Genomic DNA, 23,686 nt, shown 5'->3' with positions numbered 1-23,686 from the left:
GGTCAGGGCTAGAGGGGTGGGCCTCCGTGCCGCACCCCCAGACGCCGGCGGTGAGCCAACGCTTGCAGGGTGCTAAGAGGGGCGCTGCACGCCCGGGCTGCGGGGGTGGAGGGGAGAGGTGCACCTTGCGGGCCGAGAGGGGAAAAGCTTGCTCCCTCGCAGCGCCTTCTGTTCCAGACCAGTGCCAGTGTCCTTGCAGTTCCCGGACCGAGAGACTGTGCCCATTCTCTTCCTCCTCCCTTCCACCCATCCTGTGGTGCTCCTAGCTCCAGAAGCCCTGTCCTCCGCCCCGGGGGAGCGGGGCGGGCAGGTGTCTGTTGGAGAAGCTTCTGCAGCGGGGTCACTTGGTCATTCAACAAACATCCTTGAGCAAGCCAAGAACTAGGACTCGTCCTTGTCGCCTCTCTGTCCTTCGCTGCCCTCATTAAAATACATGTTAATTTCCTGTCGATTCTCTTTCCTGAATATCTTTCCTATCCACCATTCCTCTCAGTTTCCACCACCATCTCTCCCTTGGCTCCACTCCATTCCCCACACAGCAGTCAATCATCATTTCAACAGGCAAGTCTGACATGCTACCCTCTGCTTAAGTCCCTCTGTTGTCAGGATAGTATCTAGGCCTGATATCTGAGCTGAGTTTTGAATAAATTAGTTCAACAAGCTGAGATGAGGGGGAAAAGAATGGAAGTGAAAATTCATGAGACATTCAGGTTTCCATGCCAGGGGACCAGCACTCTGTACAAATACTTAAAGCACTGCTTCTTCTATTGTTATTAGAATCTCAAGACAAGTCTGTGAGATAAACACAGCAAGCAGCTTTCCCACTATTTTGCAAGCAAGGAAACTAGTCTGTGGAAAGAAACAAGTGCAGTGGTTAAGAGCACAGGTGTGTAGTCAGACCCTCTTGGGTTGTAAACCTAGCTCTGTCAAGCCAGCTGTGAAACAGTGAACTTCTCTGATCCTGGATTTCCATGCCTGTTAGATAAGAATAATTAATCTCTACTTTATGAGATAATTCATATAAAATACTTAGTACAGGAATTGGGTACTTTGGAGGTACTCAGTAAACATTAGCTGTTTTGATTGCAATGGGTTCTAAGAGAGGGAAGAAACTGCTTTCTTCCACGAATTTCTGAAATTAGAGAAGTATGCTTTAATAGTTAATACTTCTACGGAGCTTGTTATGCACCTGTCACTATTATAAGTACTTTGTATATATTAACTCTTTTAATCCTCTTAACAATCTTGTGAGGTAAGTATTATTATTATTTCCATTTTACAGATACAGAAATTAGGATGCAAAGAAGTGAAGGGACTTGTCCAAGGCCATACAGCTAGTAAGTGATGGAGCTGGAATTTGAACCCAGGTAGGCTGCCTCCAGAGAGTGTGCTTATAAGCACTACTCCCGTCTGTTCCTCTTTAACCCTGTGGCAGCTTTCAGCTTCCAGGGAATGTTTTGGTCAGTTGATTCTTACTCCTCATTAATGGATGGAGTAGATGCTTGGTCCTTATTCCCAAGCACAGAGGAATAAGGCCAAGTTAGGAGTATAGTGGATGAAAACTCAGCTCATAAAGTCATCTCCCCCCTTTTCAGGCTTATCCCTAGGAACAGGACTCCATGGATTATTTTGAGCTGTCCCCAAGATAGTGACAGATCAGGAACTTCTGTCCCTTCTTTTGGCCAGATATTTGCCAGATGAAAGGGTTGAGGGGGAAGATAGCATCCAAGCTAGAAATAATTCAGGGGGCTATGCTGGAAAAGTGTCAGCCAAGAGACAGACCCAGGCAGTGGACCTAGGAGTGGATGGCAAAGGAAGTTGAAAGGAGCAGTGAAAAAGTAGATGGCTTAGATTCCTGGCTTCCGTTTAGGATGCAGAAAGCTGGGAAGAAAATCATTACCACACTAATAGTTTTTTTAAATTGTTAGGTAATCTATAAAATTATAACTTTTGTTGAATCCATCAGAGAGCTGAGGTTGCAGAGCAGCCAATTAACCTGAATTCCAAAGAAGGACAGGAGCCTCCAAGAAGAAATGGGATGCAGGCACTGGCACACTTATGAAGCAGGAGGAAGACAAGGTCTCCACACAAGCAGGTAAGGAGAGTGCAGTTACAGTTTTTATTGAATTACTAAAGGCCCAGTGTGGCTAGGCTGAGAGGGGGAGTCTGCAGATGCTAAATGTAATCATGGAAACAATAAAACCCAAACATAGTTCAACTCTTGACAAAATTGACTCAGTCCTCAACAGTAATGGCTTAAAAAGAGATGATAATTTATAGGTATAAACAATTTGTCTTCAGTCTCTACTGTTCTATATATTATGTCCAGAAATCAATAAAAATTACAACACATATACAAAATGCAACTTTTCAAAACAAACAAATAACAAAAATCCCTATTGTCAAGAGACAAAATAATCAACAGAACCAGACTGAAGACCCAGATAACTCTCTGGAGTTATCTGACAGAGAATTTAAAACAATTATAACAATATGTGAAAGAATCTGTTGGAAAATGTGGACAACATGCATAAACAGAAGGGGAATTTTAGCAGAGAAATGGAGACTATAAAAAAAGTCATATGGAAAATTCTAGAAAAGTTAAAAACATGTAACAAAGATGAAGAATGCCTTTGGCAAGGGCATCAGTAAACTTAACACACCTGATAAAGAATCAGTGAACTGGAAGATAGGTCAACAGAGACCACCCAACTGAAATAGAAAGAGAAAAAAGAGTAAAGCAAAACAAAACAGAAAACCAGAACAGAACATCCAAGAGCTAATAAATATGTAACTTCAATCCCAGAAGAAGAGATACAGATAATAGAGATAAACACACACACACACACACACACACACACACACACACACACACACACTATGACCTATCTACATATTCCAACTGTTGAAAACCAAAGATAAAATCATGAAGGCATCTAGAGGAAAAAGACACACTACCTACAGAGGACCAAAGGTAAGAATTAAAGCAGACTTTTCATCAGAGAAGTTATATGATTAGAAGTTATAGGACCATAAGACAACAGAATGATATATTTAAAATGCTGAAAGAAAAAACTGTCAACCCAGCATTCTATATCCAGCAAAAATATGTTTCAAACTTGGGTACACAAACACTTTTTTCAGATGAACAAAAATAAAATTCACTACCAGCAGGTCAGCACTATAAGAAACAGTAAAGGAAGTTCCAGAGGCAGAAAGAATATGATACCAAAGAGAAACCTGGATCTACATATTGAAATAAAGATTCCTGGAAATGGATGGAATAACAGTAAATATAAAACATTTTTCTGTTTTTAATCACCTTAAAAGTAATAGACTGTGTAAAGCAAAAGAATATCAATTCACTGTGGGTTCAGAGATATATAAAAGGAAAATGTATGACAATAACAATAGTAAAAAATGATGGGATGAGGAATTAGAAATATACTGTTAAAGAGTCCTTATGCTACCATATATAAGAAGTGGTATAATATTATTTGAATATTGACTTCATTAATTAAAGATATATGGTGTAAATGCAAGGGCAACCACTTAAAAAAAAACTTTTAAGGGGTATAATCAACAAGCCAATAGTAGAGATAAAATGGAATCATAAAAACATTGGAATGCATCCTACCTGGGCCTCTCTGTGTTCAATATGACTGGTTGAATATGTCAAGACTTCTCTTTCACCTGGACCCTTGCTCAGGATTGTTGATACAGGTGGCAATTTTGAGAGGTGAGATCAGTCTTTCTAAAACAAAGGCAAGCTTGTTTACTGCTTGCTATAAAAGTGCTGGATCTGGGTTTCTCAGTCACACTGTATGTGAACTGTGCATCTAGGACCACTGTGTCATTGTTGGACTTAGGGTTGAGGGAACCAACACAAAACGATGCTAATGTTCATGTTGTTTGATGTGCGATGAGTAATAAAGTGTCTTGCCTGCATACAGTAAGTCTCATTGTCTGCTTTTGGTACCGATGAGGTTAAGGTTTTTTCCATGACAAAGCATAATCAATCCAAAGTAAGGAAGAAAAATAGGAAAAAGCAAAAGGAAAGCACAGATGAAAAAATATAAAACAAATAGTAAGATGGAAGATTTTAATCCAAATGTAGCGACAACCAATTAAAAGACTGATTACTAGATTGGGGGAATAAAAGCAAGAGGCAATAATATACTGTTTACAAGAAACCCAATTTAACTATAAAGAAATATATAAGTTAAAAGTAAACAGATGAAATAAGATATACCATACAAACACTAATCAAAGCAAATTAGAGTGTCATAAAAAGTACTTCAAAAGAAGGACAATTACCAGGGATGAAGAGGGACATTACATAATGATAAAAGGTTCAATTCACTAAGAAGACTTGACAGTCATAATGTGTATACATCTAAAAACAGAGCTTCAAAAATACATTATTAAAAATCTATAGATATAAAATTTAAAAATCTATAATACAGTTAAAAAATGAATGCTATAGAAAATCTGAACACTATCAACTAACTTGTTCTGATTGACATTTTATAACACTTTACCCAACAACAGCAAAATAAACATTCTTTTCAACTGCACACAAAACATTCAAGATACATCATATTCTGGGCCAAAACAACAACAACAAAGTTTAATAAATTTAAAAGAATTTAAATCATACAAAACATGTTTTATGACTATACAAAAAAATTAAAGTGTAAATAATAACAAAGATATCTGGAAAACAGCACAACACTTAGGAATGAAACATAACACTTCAAAATATTCCCTGAGTCAAAGATGAAGTTAAAAGGAAATTAGAATAATATCTTGAATAAAAGTGAAATGCAGCAGCCAGCCACCTAAAGAGCTCCCAATGTTCCTTGCCTTCTATTCATTCAGACCTTTGTACAGTTCTCTCCTATACTGTATCAAGGTTACTCTATGCGACCAATAAGACACGGCAGAAATGATGGTCTATACCTCTTCCAAATTTAAGATTAAAAATTTAAAAAAAAAGAACACTGCTTCCATCTTGGGTCTATGCTTGGATCACTCACTCAGGGAAACAAGCTACTATGTTGTCAACAGCCCCACAAAGAGGCCAACCTGGCAAGGAACTGAAGATTCCAGCCGACAGCCAGAGGAGAACAGAGGCCTGCCAGCAACCACATGAGTGAACATGGGAACAGGTTCATCGGCCTCATAGAGCCTGAGATGATGCAGCCCTGGCCAGCAGCTTGACTACAACCTCGTGAGAAACAGGTTGAGCATTCAGCTAGAGCAGCGGTTCTCAACCTGTGGGTTGAGACCCCTTTGGGGGTCAAACAACCCTTTCACAGGGGTCGCCTAAGACCATCGGAAAACACATACATAATTACATATTGTTTTTGTGATTAATCACTATGCTTTAATTATGTTCAATTTGTCACAATGAAATTGGGGGTCACCACAACATGAGGAACTGTATTAAAGGGTCGTGGCAAATGCAACTGGAGACAGAGAAATGAAAGCAGTTCTCAAATGAGAGCAATGTTGCCTCCTGGGGGACATTGGGCGATGTCTGAAGACATTTTTGCTTGTCAAAACTGGAGGTTGCTACTGGCTTCTATTTCGTGGAGGCCAGGGATACTTAAATATTCTGCAATGCACAAGACAAACCCTCTTCCCACATCTAAGGAAGGTTGAGAACCACTGAGCTAGAGCAGTCCCAGGAGTCCTGATGCGCCAAACCTTAGAGGTCATAAATATTTCTTGTTCTAAACTGCTGACTTTTGGGATAATTTGCTGTGTAGCAATAGATAACATAGAGATTTGGGCCCTGGGGTAGAGGGCTGCTGTCACAGCACTCTAAAGCAGCAGTCGCCAACTGGTGGTCCGTGAGGTCCGAAAGGTTGGCGACCGCTGCTCTAAAGTATGGGAATGACATTAGAACTGGGCAATAGACTTTGAGAAGAGTATAATAAAGACCTAAAGTGCCTTGAAAAAGCTGTTACTAGAGGCCTCAGTCCTTTGATATGGTTGCAGTCAGGGCATAAAGGAAAGTGAAATAAATACTATTGGAAACTGGGGAAGAATTCTTATGTTGTGGCATAAAGTGTAGCAGCCCTGTTGCAGTAAAGTGGAAAGCAGAAAATGTATCTAATGAGTTGAGTGATCTAGCTAAGGATATTTCCAAGGAAGGTGCTGAAGATGCCACCTGAACTCTTCTTGCTGCTTAGAGTAAATGCAACTGGAGACGAGAAATGAAAGCAGTTCTCAAATGAGAGCAATGTTGCCTCCTGGGGGACATTGGGCGATGTCTGAAGACATTTTTGCTTGTCAAAACTGGAGGTTGCTACTGGCTTCTATTTCGTGGAGGCCAGGGATACTTAAATATTCTGCAATGCACAAGACAAACCCTCTTCCCACATCTAAGAATTGTCCGGCCCCAAATGTCAACAGTGCTGAGGTTGGGAAACCCTGAACTAAATAAAAGAAAGGACTGTTACGTATAAAAGAGCCAGGACTTCATGGCAGAAAATTCTCAAGCTCTCCAAATGGCAAAATTATGAAATGATGGTAAAATTAAGAAATGGTTTTCTTCCAAAGCTCAAATCCAGGACAATGCAAAAAACGAATAAACAAGAAAACATGGTCCAAAATGAAACTGAGAATGTGACTATAAAACCTTTTGTTTACATTGCAGAAAGATTTAAGGCAATGCTTCAGGGTACTATTCAGTCAGGTAAAAGACCTCTAAGGAAATTATAGGTGTGCCTGGCTGCAGTGGCTCAGTTGGTTGCAGCTTCATCCCATGCACCAAGAGGTTGCAGGTATGACTCCAGGTCAGGGCACATGCATGGGTTGTGGGTTTGATCCCAGTCAGGACAGGTACCGAAAGCAACCAATTGATGTTTCTCTCACATCCATGTTTCTTTTCTTTTCTTTTTTATTTTCTTCTCTCTCTCTCTCTCTCTTCATATCCACAAAAACAGAAGGCAACCAATTGATATTTCTCTCTCTCTCAAATCGGTTTTTACAAAAGTAAGGGAATTCTAGCCTATGCTATAACATAGATGAACCTTGAAGACATTATGCTAAGTGAAACAAGCCAGTCACAAAAGGACAAATATTGTATAATTCCACTTACATAGGTACCTAAAAGTCAAATTCATAGAGAGAGAAATTAGAAGGGTGTTTGCAGTGGCTGGGGAAGGGAAAAAATGGACAGTTGTTTACTAGGTATTGTCAGTTTTGAAGATGAAGAGAGTTCTGGAGATGGATTGTGGTGATGGTTGCACAACAATGTGAATGTACTTAACATGACTTAACCACAACGAAGGGGGGAAAAAACAGTGGTGCTTTTCCACTCAAGAGCCTTGGAGTTAGTCTACAGCAGCCGTGGGCAAACTACGGCCCGCGGGCCGGATTCGGCCCGTTTGAAATGAATAAAACTAAAAAAAAAAAAAGACCGTACCCTTTTATGTAATGATGTTTACTTTGAATTTATATTAGTTCACACAAACACTCCATCCATGCTTTTGTTCCGGCCCTCCGGTCCAGTTTAAGAACCCATTGTGGCCCTCGAGTCAAAAAGTTTGCCCACCCCTGGTCTACAGGCTTGCCAGCTGTGTGTCACTGGATACGTCTCTCTCTGCACAAATGGTTTTTCCCATGTCAATGGAAGGAATAAACGATGGAATATGGAAAATGGCTTTGGGAGCCATTTCTGGGGTACAAAGTCTGGTGGTAGAGAACTCCCTGACCCCATGGAGATGAACTCCCTAAGTAGGCACAGCTGCAGAGAGAGAAGCATGTGAGGGGTAAAAAGTATGGACTAGAACATAATGGCAGAGGCATCTGGACCAGGCTCCCAGTGCCGAATCCAACCACCTTGCCTCAGTAAGAAGCTGTCTGCAATCTAGTCTTGGTTCATTGTTACTAAAAGGTGGAGCTAAGCACTCCCTATGCGTGCACACCTCTCTGCCCTAGAAGCTGTGAAGTGATTCCCATACTTGGATGGGTATCAGATTGGCCAACTCTATGGGTGGTACCTGAGAAGCTGACTATTCTGATGCAGCCAGCCAGGCAGATTATTCAAAGCAGCCAGAGTTTAAATTAAAGTCTCCTATGATCTGTCCCAACCCTTCACCACAGCTCCCCCTCTGCCCTCATCTCCTGCCACTGCCACTTTCCGCTTCCCTTACCTCCCTCAGGTCTCTTCACAAATCTCATCTTGTTGGTGAATCTTTCCCATTCCACCCTTTTAATAAAGCAAACCTTCTACCTTTGCTCTCCTATCCCCTCTGCCCTGTTTAATTTTCTCCACACACTTATTTCCGTCTGACAGAATAGTGGTGTGCTGGAACTGACTCATTAGGGTTCGCAAAAGCCTATTACATTTTCAGGAACTCTGCTGGCTGGTTGTTAAACATAGCCATTATTAAAAATTAAATTATACAGGCTTAATTAATTATATTAAAAGCAAAGATGAAAATGCTTAAACTCATCACTTTCTAGTTTTTTACTGCCTTTTACTATTATCTATGTTCTTGAGAGTCTTTACATCTGTAGAAATATGTAACATATAATGGTATGGTATTCTTCACTTCTGTTCAACTCTGCTTTCAGTGACATCACATTGGTAGCTTAAAATCAGTGGTGGAAGGCGTATTTACACCACAGACATAGGTAACATGATAAATCAGGTTTGATTGTTTTGTTGATGTCTAGACCAGAAGTTTGCATGGGCCAAATCCAACTCATCAACTACTTTTGTAAGTAAAGTTTTATTGCAACACAGCTATGCCCACTCATTTACATATTATCTATGGCTGCTTTCACATTACAATAGCAGAGCTGAGCAGTTGCAACTATATGGCCTTTACAGAAGAAATTTCCCGACCCCTGGTCTAGCCTTAAGAAAGTAATGCAGATGTTGATAATGCAGATTCAATATAAACATGTCCTGTCTATAGCTGTTACATGGAAATAGACACACGCACACACCCCAAAATGAGAAAATATACCTCCAGTACATGAAAACTATAATTCAATACAGCAAATTAGTTGATCATGTCATTGATGATTGGGTAGAATTCCAACATCGTGGTTCTTTCATTTTTTCACTTTTCATACTCCTAGTGTAAATGAAAACACCAACATTCGTGCTGGAACTACAATTGTTCATCCACTATAACCATAGGTTGGTTATGGATACAAGAGTTAAGCATAAGTCAAGAAAAGTGTACTGTAAGAATCAACTGGCTATATGGAATTTACAATAAAAAGTATTGTCAAATTTCATTATTGTAGATGTCTATCAGTAAAATTTGTAACACACACCAACACACACTCACTTTGTTTTAGAGAGCCAATGATTGAACACTTACAGATACACACACTGTTTTGTTTGCCCTCTACTGAAATGTCAGTTCCTTAAGGGTAGGAATTTTCTTTTATTCCAGTACTTAGAACACCTGACATGTAGCCAGGGTACAGTTAACACATGTGACATGAATGAATAGAGGAGCATAGTTGGGAACCCCTGATTTCATGTCAGACCTTAGGTTTCCAGCTCCACCTTTATCCAACTGTATGACCTTGAGTAAATTATTTAGCCTCTTTGAACCTTGGCTTTTTTATTTAAAAAGAGGGGATAATTCTCTTACCTCACAGGAAGGTGGTAACAATATACGCCTCTGCCTGTCACCTACCAGGTTTCTCTGCAGGTGAGCGTTTCTTCCTCACCCTCACCCCTGCCACACACACTCCTTGGAGACCCAGCCCTGTTGTCACACATTTCAGTGATGTCACAGCTCCCCTCCCTGGGAGATACAGCACGACCATCCTAATGCCCAGCCTGGGTACTGGCTGAACTGAGAGGGGCAGGGTTCAGGCAGTACCTGGTACCAGTCTTGCTCCATCTGTCGTCTTTGAGGCATCACAGCCCCAGTATGAGTCCATCAGCAAAGAAGAGGCCCCAGAATAGTGTGGTTTTCAAGGTTGGACTAGGGACTGGATCTAGAAGGGGCCTTACAAAGAGTCCAACCATACCAGGGCAGATGGAGGGAAAGGGAGCGCTGAGGGGTGAAGGGAGGTCAAGAGTTAGAATGGTCTCCCTTGTTCTGCCCCCAAAGAGGTGACACTTTCAGTCTGGGGTTAGTCAGATCATGCTGAACCAAATGGAGAGGTATAATGGAGGCATTTAGGGGTGGGGTTTTTTCCGTGTTAGCGTTCCCTCTCTCTCTCTCAGATGCAAGATGAGGAACCACAGGACAAGATACAGCAGCCTATCAGCAAATTAACTGAGCGGAACCGACTTAGGATGGTAAGAGGCCCATTTTGGTCCCAGCAGAGGAGAGCCTGGGCACCCATGCAGTACTGCTTCTCCAGGGTCTCCAGGCTGAGTTGAGCCAAAGTCTGGATGGGGAGTGAAACATCTGTTTTTCTGGTTTCTCAACTCTGGCAGGTGTTAAAAAACTTGTCACTCTTGAGGCTACTCAAGAATTCAAACCCTCGGATCCAAGAACTATATAGCCTGGCCAGAAGGTGTTGGAATTCACTGCTCAACGTTCGGAAGGTCCTCCCGATCTCCTCCAGGTGAGCTCAGTCCACCCACGGCCCCACATGGACCTAACAGCTATCTTTGCTAGGAACAGACACTGTGCTAAGGAATTTAGAAAACCCAATTTTCACAAAGGCTCTGGGAGAAAGGTATTTATGACCTCTATTTTACTAATAAAAAGCTGAGGCTCAGGAGATGAAGCGACTTGTCCCAGTTATCCGACCTAGTGGCAGAGCTAGAATTTGAAGCCATTCTTGTCTATCATCAGAGCTGTGATCATAACCATGGTCATAATCATGCAATTATGGGACTAACTACCACCTGGGGTACTGAGCACGATGGGCACCTCTCCTGCTCCCCCTCTCAGGTCAACACAGCCCTGACATTCACCTGTAGACTAGACATCCTGCTGGGGCTGTTTCCTCATCAGTTGCATCAGAATATTAAGAAATCTTCCATTTTTTTAGTCACCTGATAAGTGCCAGGTACTATGCTAAGTACTTTACAAGCATTTTCCCATTTAGTTTATTCTTCACAACAATTCTATGGGTAGACAGTTATCCCACTGTTACAGATGAGGAAATTAAGGTTCTGACAGGTTACATTTCTTGCCTCATCACATAGATGGTAAGAGGCAGAAGCGAATTTGATCCCAGCTTGTGTTCCAAAAGCCTGTGCTCTCCAAGCCACTCTGCTGCTTCACTGCCTCCCACTGTGCAGGCCTCACACATGGGCACTCAACCAACAATGGCCATTATCATCATCAGTATTGTCATTACCTTGAGCCCAAGGCCTCGCCCCTCTGCACACACTCAGGGCGGTGCTGCCGCTTTGCAGGGGACCCAATCTATGACAGACACATCCCTGCCAGCATTTAATACCTCTGGATAACTCCACCTCTCTGGGCTCCTCTCTCTAAGTTGGCTTCCTAGATGCAGGTAATCAGGAAACACTGAGCCGGAGGGTCAGGGTCATCTAGTCCCATTGTTTTCCAAGACTTTTAAAGCAGCAGAACCTCTCTTCAAAATCTGTCCCCAAGCCCCAATTGTGTTGTTGTGAGGGAAGGTCTCCTGCCTTTACCCGGCCATTAGGGGATACAGGGGGAATTCCTCAGAACCCTCGGGTTTCTTAGAACACAATCTGAAAAACAAAACAAAACATTGGACTAGTTCACCCCATCAAGTGAAATCCAGACAGGCAGAGCCCTAACCTAGTGGCCGATGCAGACTATCAATATTCCCAGGTGTCCAACCTATTAGTCATTGCCTTTTGCCTTCCCAACCTCTCACATCCCTGCTGCTGATAGGTACCACATCCCCTGCCCCGAGGTGCAAGGCCTCCGGGTGGTAGAGAAGTTCCTTTCCAGGCCCTCCCCAGCTTTCTTCACAGGCTCCCCTGAGCTGGCTGCACAGCAGCTGCCTTGGGGACAGGCAAGAGAACCAGGCCTTAGTCCTGCTCTACTGACTGCTGTTCCTCTCCTTGCCAGGAACAACACTGTCTGCACTAAAATGGGCCAGAATAATGGACTCCAAGAAGCTAAGTGCTCCAAGAAGAAACTGGAGTCCAAGAACTTAGGGAAGCCTAAGAAACTGAAGTCCAAGGTGAGGGTGCCAGAGAAGAAAAAGGTCCAGCAGTCACCTGCAGCAGTGCCAGAGGGAGAACAACAAGTGGAGCCTGAGGTCCCAAAGACATCGATCACTTGCCCTGGAGCCTGGGGGAGGCAACTACCCACTGGAGACCCTGGAGTCATCTTCCTGAAGCCCCACCGAGGGGACGCGGAGCAGCTGAAAGCAGCTGACCAGTGGAACTGGTTTGAGGGGTTGCCCAGGCGAATCCACCTCCCAGGACCCCGGGTGATGTGCAGGCCATCCACCATGCGCTTGGTCAAGCGCTGTTGCACCCGCTTCTGCTCTGCATCACTTGGGCTGCCGAAATGCCATCCATACAGGGTGTGATGATGTCACTGCCAGGCCAGGGTGAGATGTAGGCCTCAAGCCAGGCCCAGAGCTGGGCCCCTGAATACAGTCTTAGGGGCTGTTGCTGGCAGTGCTGGGAGGCCCCACCTTTATGACTAGAAAGGGAAGCTCAGAGAGGGGCAAACCATTGACCAAGACCATACACCAGCCTAGTGGCTAGGCTGGAGCCTCTCAGGATCCAACTAGGGCTCTAGGGAAGGAGAGGCCTCAGGAGGGGCCAAACTGCTATGACTCGGAATCTCACAGAAGTCTGAGTAAGCAGTTTAGGAATTCCTAAATGTGGGGGAAGGTGATGTGGTCAAGTAGGGCTCTGCCACACTCAGACCAAATGAACTCTCCATTTGTTTTATTTATCCATGTTTCAAAAAAGATGTACTCTGAAAAAGTTCCTTAGCACGAAAAAGAATACTCCAGCCCCTCCAAGAGAGAATCAGGTCCCAAGAAAGGAAGGGGGTGATGGGCTTGGGAGTCCAGTGGAAAGGGAAGCTTCCCCTTCACAAAACCCACATCTCCAACCTGCCAGATATTTCAGTGTCCAGTCCCTAAGTCAGTGGTTCTCAACCTATGGGTCGCGACCCCTTTGGGGGTCAAACGACCCTTTCACAGGGGTCGCCTAAGACCATCGGAAAAAACATATATAATTACATATTGTTTTTGTGATTAATCACTATGCTTTAATTATGTTCAATTTGTAACAATGAAATTGGGGGTCACCACAACATGAGGAACTGTATTAAAGGGTCGCGGCATTAGGAAGGTTGAGAACCACTGCGCCTAAGCCCTCTCCTTGGACAGCAGCGCCTCCTAGAGGCCTTCTTAGCTCCTAACACCGACATCTCGCTCACAGGTAGCGTAGACCTCGGATGGGAGCCAGATTGTGAGCAGAGGATGGAAATCGTACAATCATCTGAATGGGAGGGTTGGACGGGAAAATTTGAGAGTATACAAATAAAATTTCCCATATGGCACTGAAGAATACTTCGCTGGCTCTGCCTATTTGCCTGGGGCTGGAAAGGCTGGAGGAAAGAGGCCCTCCGCAGAGGTGGGGGAAGAGTGTGTATCACTCTCAGGCTTCTTCCAGCCCCCTTCCCAGGCCCCTAAGGTCAGTCTAGAGTCTAGACTGGAACAAAGAAGCCAGAGAGCTGCACCCCTCCCCACCTCACCGAACCGTGTGACAGTACTCTATGAAGTCACAGAAAGGGAAAATTTCCTGGGTGCTTTCGGGTGTTCCCTGGGTGTCAGATGCCTCACAATAGCCCTGCAAGCCCAGGAGAGAAGGAAACCACGGTGCTGAGAAGGCAAGTACTTGCCCAGGCTCACACCGCTAGGAGAGGTGGAGCAAGAATTCTGATCTCAGTCTCCTAGCTGCTCCCCATTCCCTTTTCAGAAGAAAGGAAACAGCCATCATGCACATGCTTGCGCCCTGATTATCACAGAGCTGGTGTCAATAAATGGGCGTTGCTGGGCCCCACCTGAGTCACAGATCATGGAAAGCAGTGAGTCAAGCGGGAACCTGGCACTGTGTCCCTACTGTTCCCATATGACCTGGCATATACATCATCCAACCCCAAGCCCTGGTCCATCCATCCAGTGGGAGTCACCCTCTGTCAGTAGAAGCTATAGGGCCCTAACCATGCAGTTGGGAAGAGGAAAGCCCAGGCTTTCTCTAAGACTACAATCCTCCCTATTCCTTCCCCTAGAGCAGCGGTTCTCAACCTGTGGGTCGCGACCCCTTTGGCGGTCGAATGACCCTTTCACAGGGGTCTTCTAAGACCATCCTGCATATCAGATATTTACATTACGATTCATAACAGTAGCAACATAACAGTTATGAAGTAGCAACGAAAATAATTTTATGGTTGGGTCACAACATGAGGAACTGTATTTAAAGGGCCAGATGGTTGAGAACCACTGCCCTAGAGGCAGGATGCGCTGAACAGATGCCTCAAGGAAAGCAGCAGAGCCATCCCTGACCCCACTCCCCTCCCTACCCCACCCTCAGGAGCCAGGACAGTTATGGAGAGGGCTCCCCAGATTGGGAGAGAGGGAAAAGGATGAGGGGCTACCCTTGAACCCTCCCACTCGTAATCCTTCACCCCACTGGTGTTCAGCACAACTGAGAACCAGCGGGAAATGGAACGCATTTCCTTGGGGGCAGTGGGACAGCCTGGGCACCCTGCACTGGCTGCTCTGCTCTACAGGGCTCTGCCTGGGTAAGGCAGCAGGCTGTCTTCCTGCCACAGCGCTCCCCTATCTACCATGCATCCCCCACTCCCCAACTCCCTGCCTAGCCCCCACAACTTCTGTGCAAGCACGCCCCAGTAACCTCAATTGGAGCTGTCTTCCCACTCAGCTTGCAATCCAGCCTAATTCCTGAGTCTCCATTTTGGTTCCCTTGCTGGACGTCATCAATCTTCGAAAATAACTTCTACTCCATCTTTCCTCCCAAACACTTTCCATTCTTCATGCCACCTTCTGTGAACTTCTGTCTTGCGTTCTCAGCAGGCCATTGGTCAGGACAGTGCGCTCCCAACCAAAAACAGGGGGAGGGCAAGGACAGGACCTGCACTATTCTTTGTGGGAGCCTAACCAGGGAACCCCAACTGGGGGCCCTAAGATTGGCAGCTTTGGCTTTGCCCCATGGGAGCCAGAGCTGCCCACAGGGAATGCTATGAAGTAGACAGGAGCCTGTGTGCCCAGGCTGGACTCTAATGTGCCCAGGGCACCTGGGGGAGCAAGGATGCAGGCCTCCAGGGTGACTCCTAGCAGGTGCCTCTTCCAGCCTTATCCCCACCTGCACTGGCACTTGGTCCTCAGGCAACCTGCCTGCCACAATCCCACAATTGGGGGTCTCCCCACTACACCATCCCTTTGTTTAACCACTTCAATCTGAGGCTTCTCTTTGGGGCTCAGATCCTGATTTGGGATCAGAAGCCACTCCAGAAATGGCTTCCTAACAGTTAATAGACAAGAAGGGGGATTAAAGTGTTTAGGTGACTTAACAAGTCACATGACCTCTCTGAGGCTATTTCATCTGTCTATTAAATAGGAATACTAATATCCATTCCAGAGGGCTTTAAGCAAATCAGGCTTGATGTAGGCAAGGCCAGCTTGTGGGGTACTGAACAACTGTTTGGCCTTTTTTCCATGCCTTCTCCCTGGCCTTGCACCATAATAAAGCCCCAAGGCCAGTACTGGCCCTGTTTCTCATTTAATGAGCAGCTGCCTCACTGCCCACTAAAGGAAACAAGCGGCTTGTTAAGAAGCCAATCCTACATTCACATTCACAACCTTTTGCTAAGGTGACGTCTGGATTCCCGACACTTCCCTCTCCCTAGCTGAGTCATGTACCACTCAAACATAACTGGAACATGAAAATATGAAGCTATGGAAGCAGACAGGCCTAGCTTTTACTCTCAATGTACTCCTTATCTTCAATTTGTCTGCAAAATGAGGAAAATAATGGTGCCTATCTCTTTCATTAAGTGAGAATACATGTGTCACTTTGCAGTGCATGGCACAGAGGAGCTCAATACTTGCTGGCTCAGAAGAAAGGTGTGTTCTCTGTACAACTGGGGACAGGGAAGGGCAAAACTGTAACAGACTTGTGGACCACTTCCTGTAAGTGCCAGGCCCAGTGCTGAGTGTTTTACACATGAGACTCAGTGAATCCTCACCACCCCCCAGGGAAGTACTATTATCATCCTCGGCTGACAAATGAAGAAACCAAGGTAGGGAAAGGTTAAGTAGCTTAGCCACGGTCTCACAGCTAGTAATGGGGCTCCAGGACTTAACTCTGCACTCCATTACGGCTCTCTAAAGCCTTCCATACTAGACCCCTAGAATTTTGACTTGCCCAGGTAGGGGCAGGGACAGAAACTCTCCTCTCTGTCTACCCCCTCATCTCAATGCTGTTTGCACCACCCTTCACTAATTTCCTACAGAAAACCTCAAGCACCACAGTGGCTTTTAAGACCCTCTCCACAGAGAGCCGCTCTTGTGCCTTGAATCTGCCCCTCCCCCCAGCTCCTGAGGCTCTGTGGTCCTTGGGCAGGAGTTCCTTGCCTGCACACTGACTGCCTTCTGTGTCTGCCAGAAGGAAGCTGCCTGATCTGGGAGTCACTGAAGGACAGTCCAAAATCTAAGAAACTGCTTCCAGGGGCGCCTATTGGAGCTATGCACTCCAGAGGTCTCATGGGACCTGGAGCTTCCCACCCACCCCTGCTGCCTACTGACTGCCATCTGGCCCCATTTGGCTCTGATCTGGACAGGGCTCCCCAGAAATAGAAGTTAGAGGCACCCTCGGAGGCACCATCTCTCTCCTTTCCCATCCTTCTCGTGGGTTATAAACTATTCTGAGCACCTGCTATGCACTAGTCTCCACTTCTCTCCAAATGGCCCGAGTTCAGGTAGTGGGTAGGATAAAAGGAGTTCCAGACTTCAGACCCTTAGAAAGTCAAGAGATACACCAACTCACTGGTGGGGTGGATACAACTTTCCTTTATCCTTGGAAAGAAAAACATTTCCTACATTCCTGTTTACTTGGAAATCTGTGACCGTATTTAAAGTATATAAGTTTTTCTTTCTTTTTTTAAAAAAAAGTATATCAGTTTTTCTTAGAAAGCTAGTAATGTTTACAAAGCACTATACATTCTTAGTATTTAAAACAGTACAATAGAGCCTGGCTGGTGTAGCTCAGTGGTTGAGTGTCGACCTATGAACCAGGAGGTCATGGTTTGATTCGGGGTCAGGACACATGCCTGGGTTTCAGGCTCGATCCCCAGTGTGGGGTGTGCAGGAGACAGCCTATCAATTTCTCTCTCTCTCCTTCTCCCTTCCTCTCTGAAATCAATAAAAATATATTTAAAAACAAAACAAAACAGGAGAGTAGGGTGTGGAGGTATGATTATAAGGTGATAGATTATTTAACCAGTAAGAATTTATACAACCTTTAACTATTAGTCTTCAGAATGAGTTTATTAATGTCACTACTGGAGCCCAAATCCTGGCTCTGCCAGCTCCTAACCTGTAATCTTTGGCAAATTCCTTATAGTTTCCTTATCTGTAAAATACAGAAGATATTTTCTATTTCAGGAAGTTGTTGTGAAGACTAAATGAGCAAGAAGATGTAAACACTTAGCCCACTGTTGTACATCTATTAAGCACTCAATAGACATTTTTTTATTACTAAAATGACATCACTGCCATTGCCCAATTCTCTGGAACTTGCGTCTAGATCAGCCGTGGGCAAACTAAGGCCCGCGGGCCGGATCCCGCCCGTTTGAAATGAATAAAACTAAAAAAAAAAAAGACCATACCCTTTTATGTAATGATGTTTACTTTGAATTTATATTAGTTCACACAAACACTCCATCCATGCTTTTGTTCCGGCCCTCCGGTCCAGTTTAAGAACCCATTGTGGCCCTCGAGTCAAAAAGTTTGCCCACCCCTGGTCTAGATACTGCTTTTCTTGTTACTTTACAAATAAAAAATAAATCTCATTGAGGTCACATATCTTATCCAAAAATCAAATTAACACTCAAGGGGCAGAGATTTCTCATCACAGGAAATATGCAGAACGGCACAAGCTCTCAAAGGAAACCCCCCAGAAGTGTGCCATCACAGATGAAGCGACCACCACAGGTGACCAAAGGAGATGGCAGCCACATGAATGTGCTGATGCCTTCCTTAAAATAAAGTTAGTCACTTGCCTTTAGAGTTTGTGGTGTCTGGAAGGAAACCCACCAACCTAGGGAAGTCATCTCAGCTGGCCTTGCCTCCTGGACCTTGTAGCCAGGATTAGAATACTCTTACCAGGTTGCTTCCTTCCAGCTTAACTAGAGCACCCTGAGTTAGGGAGGTGCTCACCCTTGCACTTTCCCAGCCTCTGCCCAGGCACATTTACTCGTAAACCTTCATCTTGTCTGCCTCAATGCCCTCTTCTGGAGGGCTGGGGCCAGGAAGCTAGAAAGGCTTCCCGGGGGATGCAAAACGCACCTGTGTAGCCCTAACAATAAAATCTGAAAACTGACAGCTCTCTTGGGCAGACTTCAGAGGATCCAAAGAGGAACACCAATGGTCTCAATGCAGAAATGGGTCTAGACCAGTGTGTTCCCCTGGACATGTTCAGAAATCACCAGCAAACGAGAAAGGAGTCCTGAGAGTCATGGCAGTTCCCCCAAGGTGTAGCAGAGGAGCCTGCAGGTGGAGGGGGTGGGACATAGGAATTCCCTGCACTTAGTATTTTAACCAAATGGAGGAACAATCTGGGTCCAGCAAAGGCGAAGGTTACCTAATAATTCTTTCCATACAGCTCCCTTGCCTGGCTATGCTGATCTCTCACAGTCCCAACCATGGCAAGTAAGTACAGGCAGAACCATGGAAAAAACTGTATTATGTACATAGGAAGGACAGCTGCAGCCCCTCACAGAGGACACTTCACTCCCAAGAAAAATCTTAACAGCAAATTCCTATCTCCCTCAGCCCTGTAAGTACCGGTTGAGCTGGAAGGTTGGGCTTCCTATCTCTGGGCATCCATCATACCCCTGTCACTGAAGAGTTCCAAGTAAGTCAGGAAAAAGGACCTATTGCCAGAACTGACATTCAGTGGGAGCTGTCATGCCTGATCATTCCCAGAGATTCTATTACGAGGGTTAGGTTGAGAGCGATGCTGGGACTCTTCTCTGGGTCCTAAGGCCTGCTATGTTGAAAGCTGGGAGCAGGGGGAGGGGGGGAAGGGGCTACCCAGTAGAGAAAACTGCAAGTTAGTCATGGGTTCATGGGTGCACACACACATGCACAGCACAACACAGGTTGTGCATTTTCCTTGTGCTTGATTGCCTCCATCTGCTGTCCTCTCCCTGACAGGAGCCTAATACTTTGAACCTACATCGTTTTCTGGGGTTATGAATCCAGACATCAAGCGTTTCTCCAAACAGAATAGCTGCAACAACATGACAAAGATAACACTGTCCCAAGGAGACAAGACAGATGACTAGAAGAGTGGTATGCTCCAATCAGATATCCTTGATTTTTTTTTTTTTTTAAATAACAGGCTGGTGACAGGTATGATGGCTCAAGAGTGACATGGTTCCAATTCTGTTATTATCCTGAAAGAGGTCCCCTTGCTGACCTCCCAGATACCAAGTTCAGATCCCTTTGCTGACCTCCCAGACACCAAGGCTTCAGCAGATGGGAGGCCAATCTTGCAGCTGTGATCCTGGCTGCTACCTGCCTTCTTGACAGGGCCTCACTATCTCTCCCACACCAACAGACTTCACATTTCCAGGGTTCCTCTCAGATCTGGGCTGGACCTCATCTGGAGGGTCTGAGCAGCCCAATGTGTTGGGGGGCCAACTGCCCAGCAGGGTGTCCAAAGGACCCATTTCTAGACATTGGATTTAGGGGCTGAGTTGAGGGGGATCTCCTTGAGCTCCGTCCGCATGCACAGGTACTCCCCGATGACAGCCATGAGCGCAATGCACACGGCTTGGACCAGCCACCAGGTCAGCGCCGAGGGGAAACGGGAGCTGTAGAACCAGCAGCCCAGGAGGTGAAAGAAATGGACAGTGACAGTGAAATCCAGACACTGCTTCCCTCGCCGGATGAAGTACAGCAAGCCCAGGGCACTGTGGGGAGAGGACAGCAGTGAGTTGTCACTGGGTTGTCCTGGCCTTAGTTAGGTTATTTGGGGAGTGGGGACAATTAGGATGACAGCACAGAGATCAGAAGCAAGCGAGCTAAGTGTGAAGCAAGGGTTACATTATTAATGCCTAGAGGAACCTGGCAGGTAATGCTGGGTAGAAGAAAAGCAAAAGACCAGGTTGATGATAAATGGCAACTGTCACTCAGGGGAATCCCAGGAATTGGTGAGGACTGTGGTACCCTGAAGCATAAACGTTCCATCTAAAGTGGGAACAAGCGCTACGTACAGCTGGGTAAATCATAATGCTAGAAGTGTGGCTCAGAATCAATCCTCTCATTTTTCAAGAGAAGCCAGAAATCTGGATTTTTTAGTATATCCTTTTAACTAAGTGGGAAAATGTTTTAAATACCATGCATGTACTGACAACTGTGTAAGCCAAACAACGTATCTGGAAGCCAAATTGGAGTCAACCCACCAGTTTCCAACCTCCAGTGTAAGATCAAGAGTAGTAATGTGCAAGGTACTGTTCTAAGTACTTCTAAGAATTAGCTCATTTAATCCTTATAACTATGAAATGGGTAATATTATTAGCCTAATTTTACTAATGACAAAACTGAGGCTTAGACAGATTAACTTGTCTATAGTCACTAGACTAGTGGGAAAGCTGAGGTTCAATGCCAAGAGAGACTGCCTCCAGAGCCTGAGATCTTAATCACTATGGTCACTAGACTAGTGGGAAAGCTGAGGTTCAATGCCAGAGCCTGAGATCTTAGTCACTATGCTAACCTGCCTCTCAAGAGAAAGGCAGTGGTCATGAGTGACATTAGACCTTACCCAGTGAAACCCCTCAGTGTACAGATGCGGAGCCCAAGGCCCAGAGAGGAGGGAAGTAACGTGGCCAGTGTCACAGGGACCAAGAATAGAACCCAGTTCTCCTGACTCCCAATCTACTCCTTTCCTCACCTCATTCCACATCAAGGAAGTGATCTGAGACAGAAGGTGTCCCACAGGCAGCATGCACAGAGTGACATAGAACTTTCAAGCTAAGTCCAAACAGCAATGAAAGGAGCCCTGTGATGGAGCCAGTCCCAGAATTGGCCTCTGCCACCCATGTTAGTCCACTCCCCAGGAACGAATGCCAACCTGTCTCATGTCCAAATGTAGGAAGTTAGGTCCAGTGCTAAGACCCCAAAAGCTGGACAGCAAAACTGGTGATACTCACCAGGTGAGGGCGTTGAGGATGAAGGACATCATGGAGAGCCGGCCTGAAGGGGTGGAAAAGCCCAGGATCTGAGGGGGAATCACAAATGGAAACATGCTAGAGAAGTGACTTGGTAGAGCTCCAGGTTCCAGTACCTCACCCTAAGGAACTCTTCCCAGAGCACAGAAGACAATATGCCCCTTAATCTGTATGGCAGCCTATTCCACAAGGTGCTTTCACAAATATCCATCATGGCGTCTCATTTGAACCCTCACAGCAGCCAGGAAGGTGTTATTAACTCTCATCTTACCAAGGAGGAATAAAAGCTCAGAGAAGTTAAGTAACTTGCCTAAAGTGCTATAGTCAGTAAACAGCAAGAGCGAGGTCTAGAACAGGGTTCAGCAAACTATGGCCCCAGGGCCAGGCACCTCTTTTGGTAAATCGTTTTATTGAAACACAGCCACACTTATTAACTTAGTATTGTCTAAGGCTGCTTTTGAGCTACAATGGCAGGGTTGGGTAGTTATGACTTAAAATCTTTACTAGCTCATCCTTTAAAAAAAGGTCTGCCCACCCCTGGTCTAGAATTCAGGTTGTGTGTGCATGAGCTGGCTCTTCAACAAAGCCCCGGATTCCCACAGGCCCTTCTCAGGGGGACAGAGGCTCCTCAGAGGGGGCTGCTAGGGACCTGTGGGGGTGTGACCTCCACCCACCCCTCTTGATGAAATACTAACTGATGACCAAACACCTGCACAACCCTTTCGGCCTACAAAGGCCTTTGAAATCCGTAATCTCATATAATCCACGCAACAACCTCACAAAGCTATTGTTTTTGTTGTTGTTATTCCTACCTCTCTTTGAATAAAACTTACTCAAGGGCTACACAGAGAATAAGCAACAGGAGTAGGGAATCCGTCCCAGATCTCAGGGCTCCAAGAACAGGGCTCATTACGATACACCACAGCTGCCTCTCAGATGCAAACACCTTTCAGGCCCATTACACTTTATAAAGTACTTCCATACCCCTAGGCCCCTTTGGGCCTTGTAATATTCTGCTGAGGGTTATTCTGTCTGGTTTCCAGAAGAGGAAACAGGCTCAGAAAGGTGGAACAACTGGCCCAAAGTCCCAGAGCTAGTATGTTTGGGCCGAGATTGAAGACCTAGCTTTTTTGAATAAAAAAATACAGGCTCTTTGCACTGCAGTCCACGGCCTCTCTGCTACTGGTCTCATCACGTTGCGAACAGAAAAACTGAGGTTCAGAAATATGAGGATACTTGCCCCAGGTCACACAGTTAGTAAGTGGAACTTAAACGGAGGCCCGACGTCCAGGTCCGGGCAGTTTCCATGACATCTCCTTGCATGCTTTTACCCGTCCCCCCTCCCCAATTTGGCATCTGAGAGTATTGGGGCTCAGAGAAGTGAAGTCCAGAGTGTCAGCAAGGAGGTGTGTCAGGTTGCCCAGGACGCTGGCCTGTGTGTTCTAACACCCGGCCCCTTTCCTTTGTACTGAATCAGCCTCTCTGTTATCAGCCACTCGCCATTCCATTTTACAGACGGGGCAGCACAGACTCAGTACGGGGAGGCCTTGCCCAGGGCCTCAAAGCGGGAAGGTGTCCCAGCCAGGTCGACAGCCCGGTAGTGTCGGACCGCAAAGCTCACTGCGTGAAGCCGAGGCACCCGCCGCGCTCGCCCCGAGGACCCTACCTCGGCGTTGAACATCTGGTCCAGCGAGGGGCTGCCGCGCAACAGCCAGTCCACCAGCGCCAGCCACAGGCCCAGGGAGCCGTAGTAGACGTTCTGCATGAGGACGATCTGCGACACGATCAGCACCGGGTCCCACACGTAGCTGCGGAACTGGCCCGCCATGCCTGCCCGCAGGGGTCGGCCTCCGCCGGGGGCCTGAGTCAGAGCGGCCTCGCCATGGGCTCCAGGGTACCCCGGCACCTGCCAGGACACATGCCGAGCCTCAGCCAGCCGGCCGTCACCATGGCAACACCACCCAGCCCGGGAGGAGGGGCCGGGACGGAGGAGGCAAGCCCATTTCGGGAGTGGAGGGGGGGAGGGACGGACCGACCCATTCCCAGAGTGAGGGGAAACCCTGCCCGTCCGGCTGCCCGGGCCCCGCCCATACTCCGGCTCCCCCGGGGTTCACTCACCGGTGACCGACTCGAGGATCCAAAGGTCCGAGCGCGGCCCAGCCTGCCTCACCGGCCGACCCCCGGAACAGTCCTGACAGACCGGACCATGGAGGAGAGGCCCTACCAGCCTAGAGAGGCAAAGCTCCTGCGACCCGAGCGGCTGCGGCGGCTGCGTAGGAAGGAAGCGTTTCCGGGGA

General features: G+C 46.1%; 3 protein-coding genes and 1 pseudogene across 6 annotated transcripts in view; 2 read left to right on the top strand and 2 right to left on the bottom strand.

The window, feature by feature from the left end:
• DBNDD2 (dysbindin (dystrobrevin binding protein 1) domain containing 2) overlaps nt 1–23,062 on the bottom strand; it is a 27,732-nt gene extending 4,670 nt beyond the window's left edge. Inside the window, exons 1-2 of one of the 3 annotated variants that reach the window (XM_014544535.1) lie at nt 23,056–23,062; nt 21,372–21,439 (exon numbers count right to left, since the gene is read on the bottom strand). The gene's annotated coding sequence lies outside the window, so the exon portion shown is untranslated. Of the gene's footprint in view, nt 1–11,409; nt 11,669–21,371; nt 21,440–23,055 lie in introns of those variants that run through there. The other 2 variants (XM_014544531.1, XM_014544534.1) reach the window with 2 other exon arrangements.
• The window catches only part of SYS1 (Sys1 golgi trafficking protein), a 25,926-nt gene extending 2,686 nt beyond the window's left edge, over nt 1–23,240 (bottom strand). The window contains exons 1-3 of one of the 2 annotated variants that reach the window (XM_014544536.1): nt 23,056–23,240; nt 21,372–21,439; nt 18,880–20,132 (exon numbers count right to left, since the gene is read on the bottom strand). In XM_014544536.1, coding sequence (XP_014400022.1) covers nt 19,892–20,132; nt 21,372–21,439; nt 23,056–23,217 — 471 coding nt within the window. In that variant the 5' untranslated portion in view covers nt 23,218–23,240 and the 3' untranslated portion in view covers nt 18,880–19,891. Of the gene's footprint in view, nt 1–18,879; nt 20,133–21,371; nt 21,440–23,055 lie in introns of those variants that run through there. The other variant, XM_014544537.1, reaches the window with a different exon arrangement.
• On the top strand, nt 9,923–13,106 carry TP53TG5 (TP53 target 5). Its single transcript, XM_014544522.1, has 4 exons — nt 9,923–10,291; nt 10,433–10,563; nt 10,623–10,677; nt 11,788–13,106. Exons 1-4 carry the CDS (start codon nt 10,217–10,219, stop codon nt 12,481–12,483), a joined length of 957 nt encoding a protein of 318 aa, XP_014400008.1. The 5' UTR covers nt 9,923–10,216; the 3' UTR covers nt 12,484–13,106.
• A 355-nt stretch (nt 23,241–23,595) lies between the features above and the next one.
• Nucleotides 23,596–23,686, top strand: part of LOC102252415 — a 6,877-nt pseudogene continuing 6,786 nt past the window's right edge.

The sequence above is a fragment of the Myotis brandtii genome, unplaced genomic scaffold (genome assembly GCF_000412655.1).
Source record: "Myotis brandtii unplaced genomic scaffold, ASM41265v1 scaffold3686, whole genome shotgun sequence".
Classification (NCBI taxonomy): Eukaryota; Metazoa; Chordata; class Mammalia; order Chiroptera; family Vespertilionidae; genus Myotis; species Myotis brandtii.
The sequence above is the reverse complement of the archived record's forward strand: the minus strand, read 5'-3'. Positions and strand labels throughout refer to the sequence as shown.

Bases quoted from the DNA above. Each gene is read 5' to 3' on its own strand.
- TP53TG5 (XM_014544522.1), top strand. From the start codon at position 10,217: ATGCAAGATGAGGAACCACAGGACAAGATACAGCAGCCTATCAGCAAA. The intron at 10,292-10,432 runs GTAAGAGGCCCA...CAACTCTGGCAG, and splicing joins AGCGGAACCGACTTAGGATG to GTGTTAAAAAACTTGTCACT. The intron at 10,564-10,622 runs GTGAGCTCAGTC...TGCTAGGAACAG, and splicing joins GTCCTCCCGATCTCCTCCAG to ACACTGTGCTAAGGAATTTA.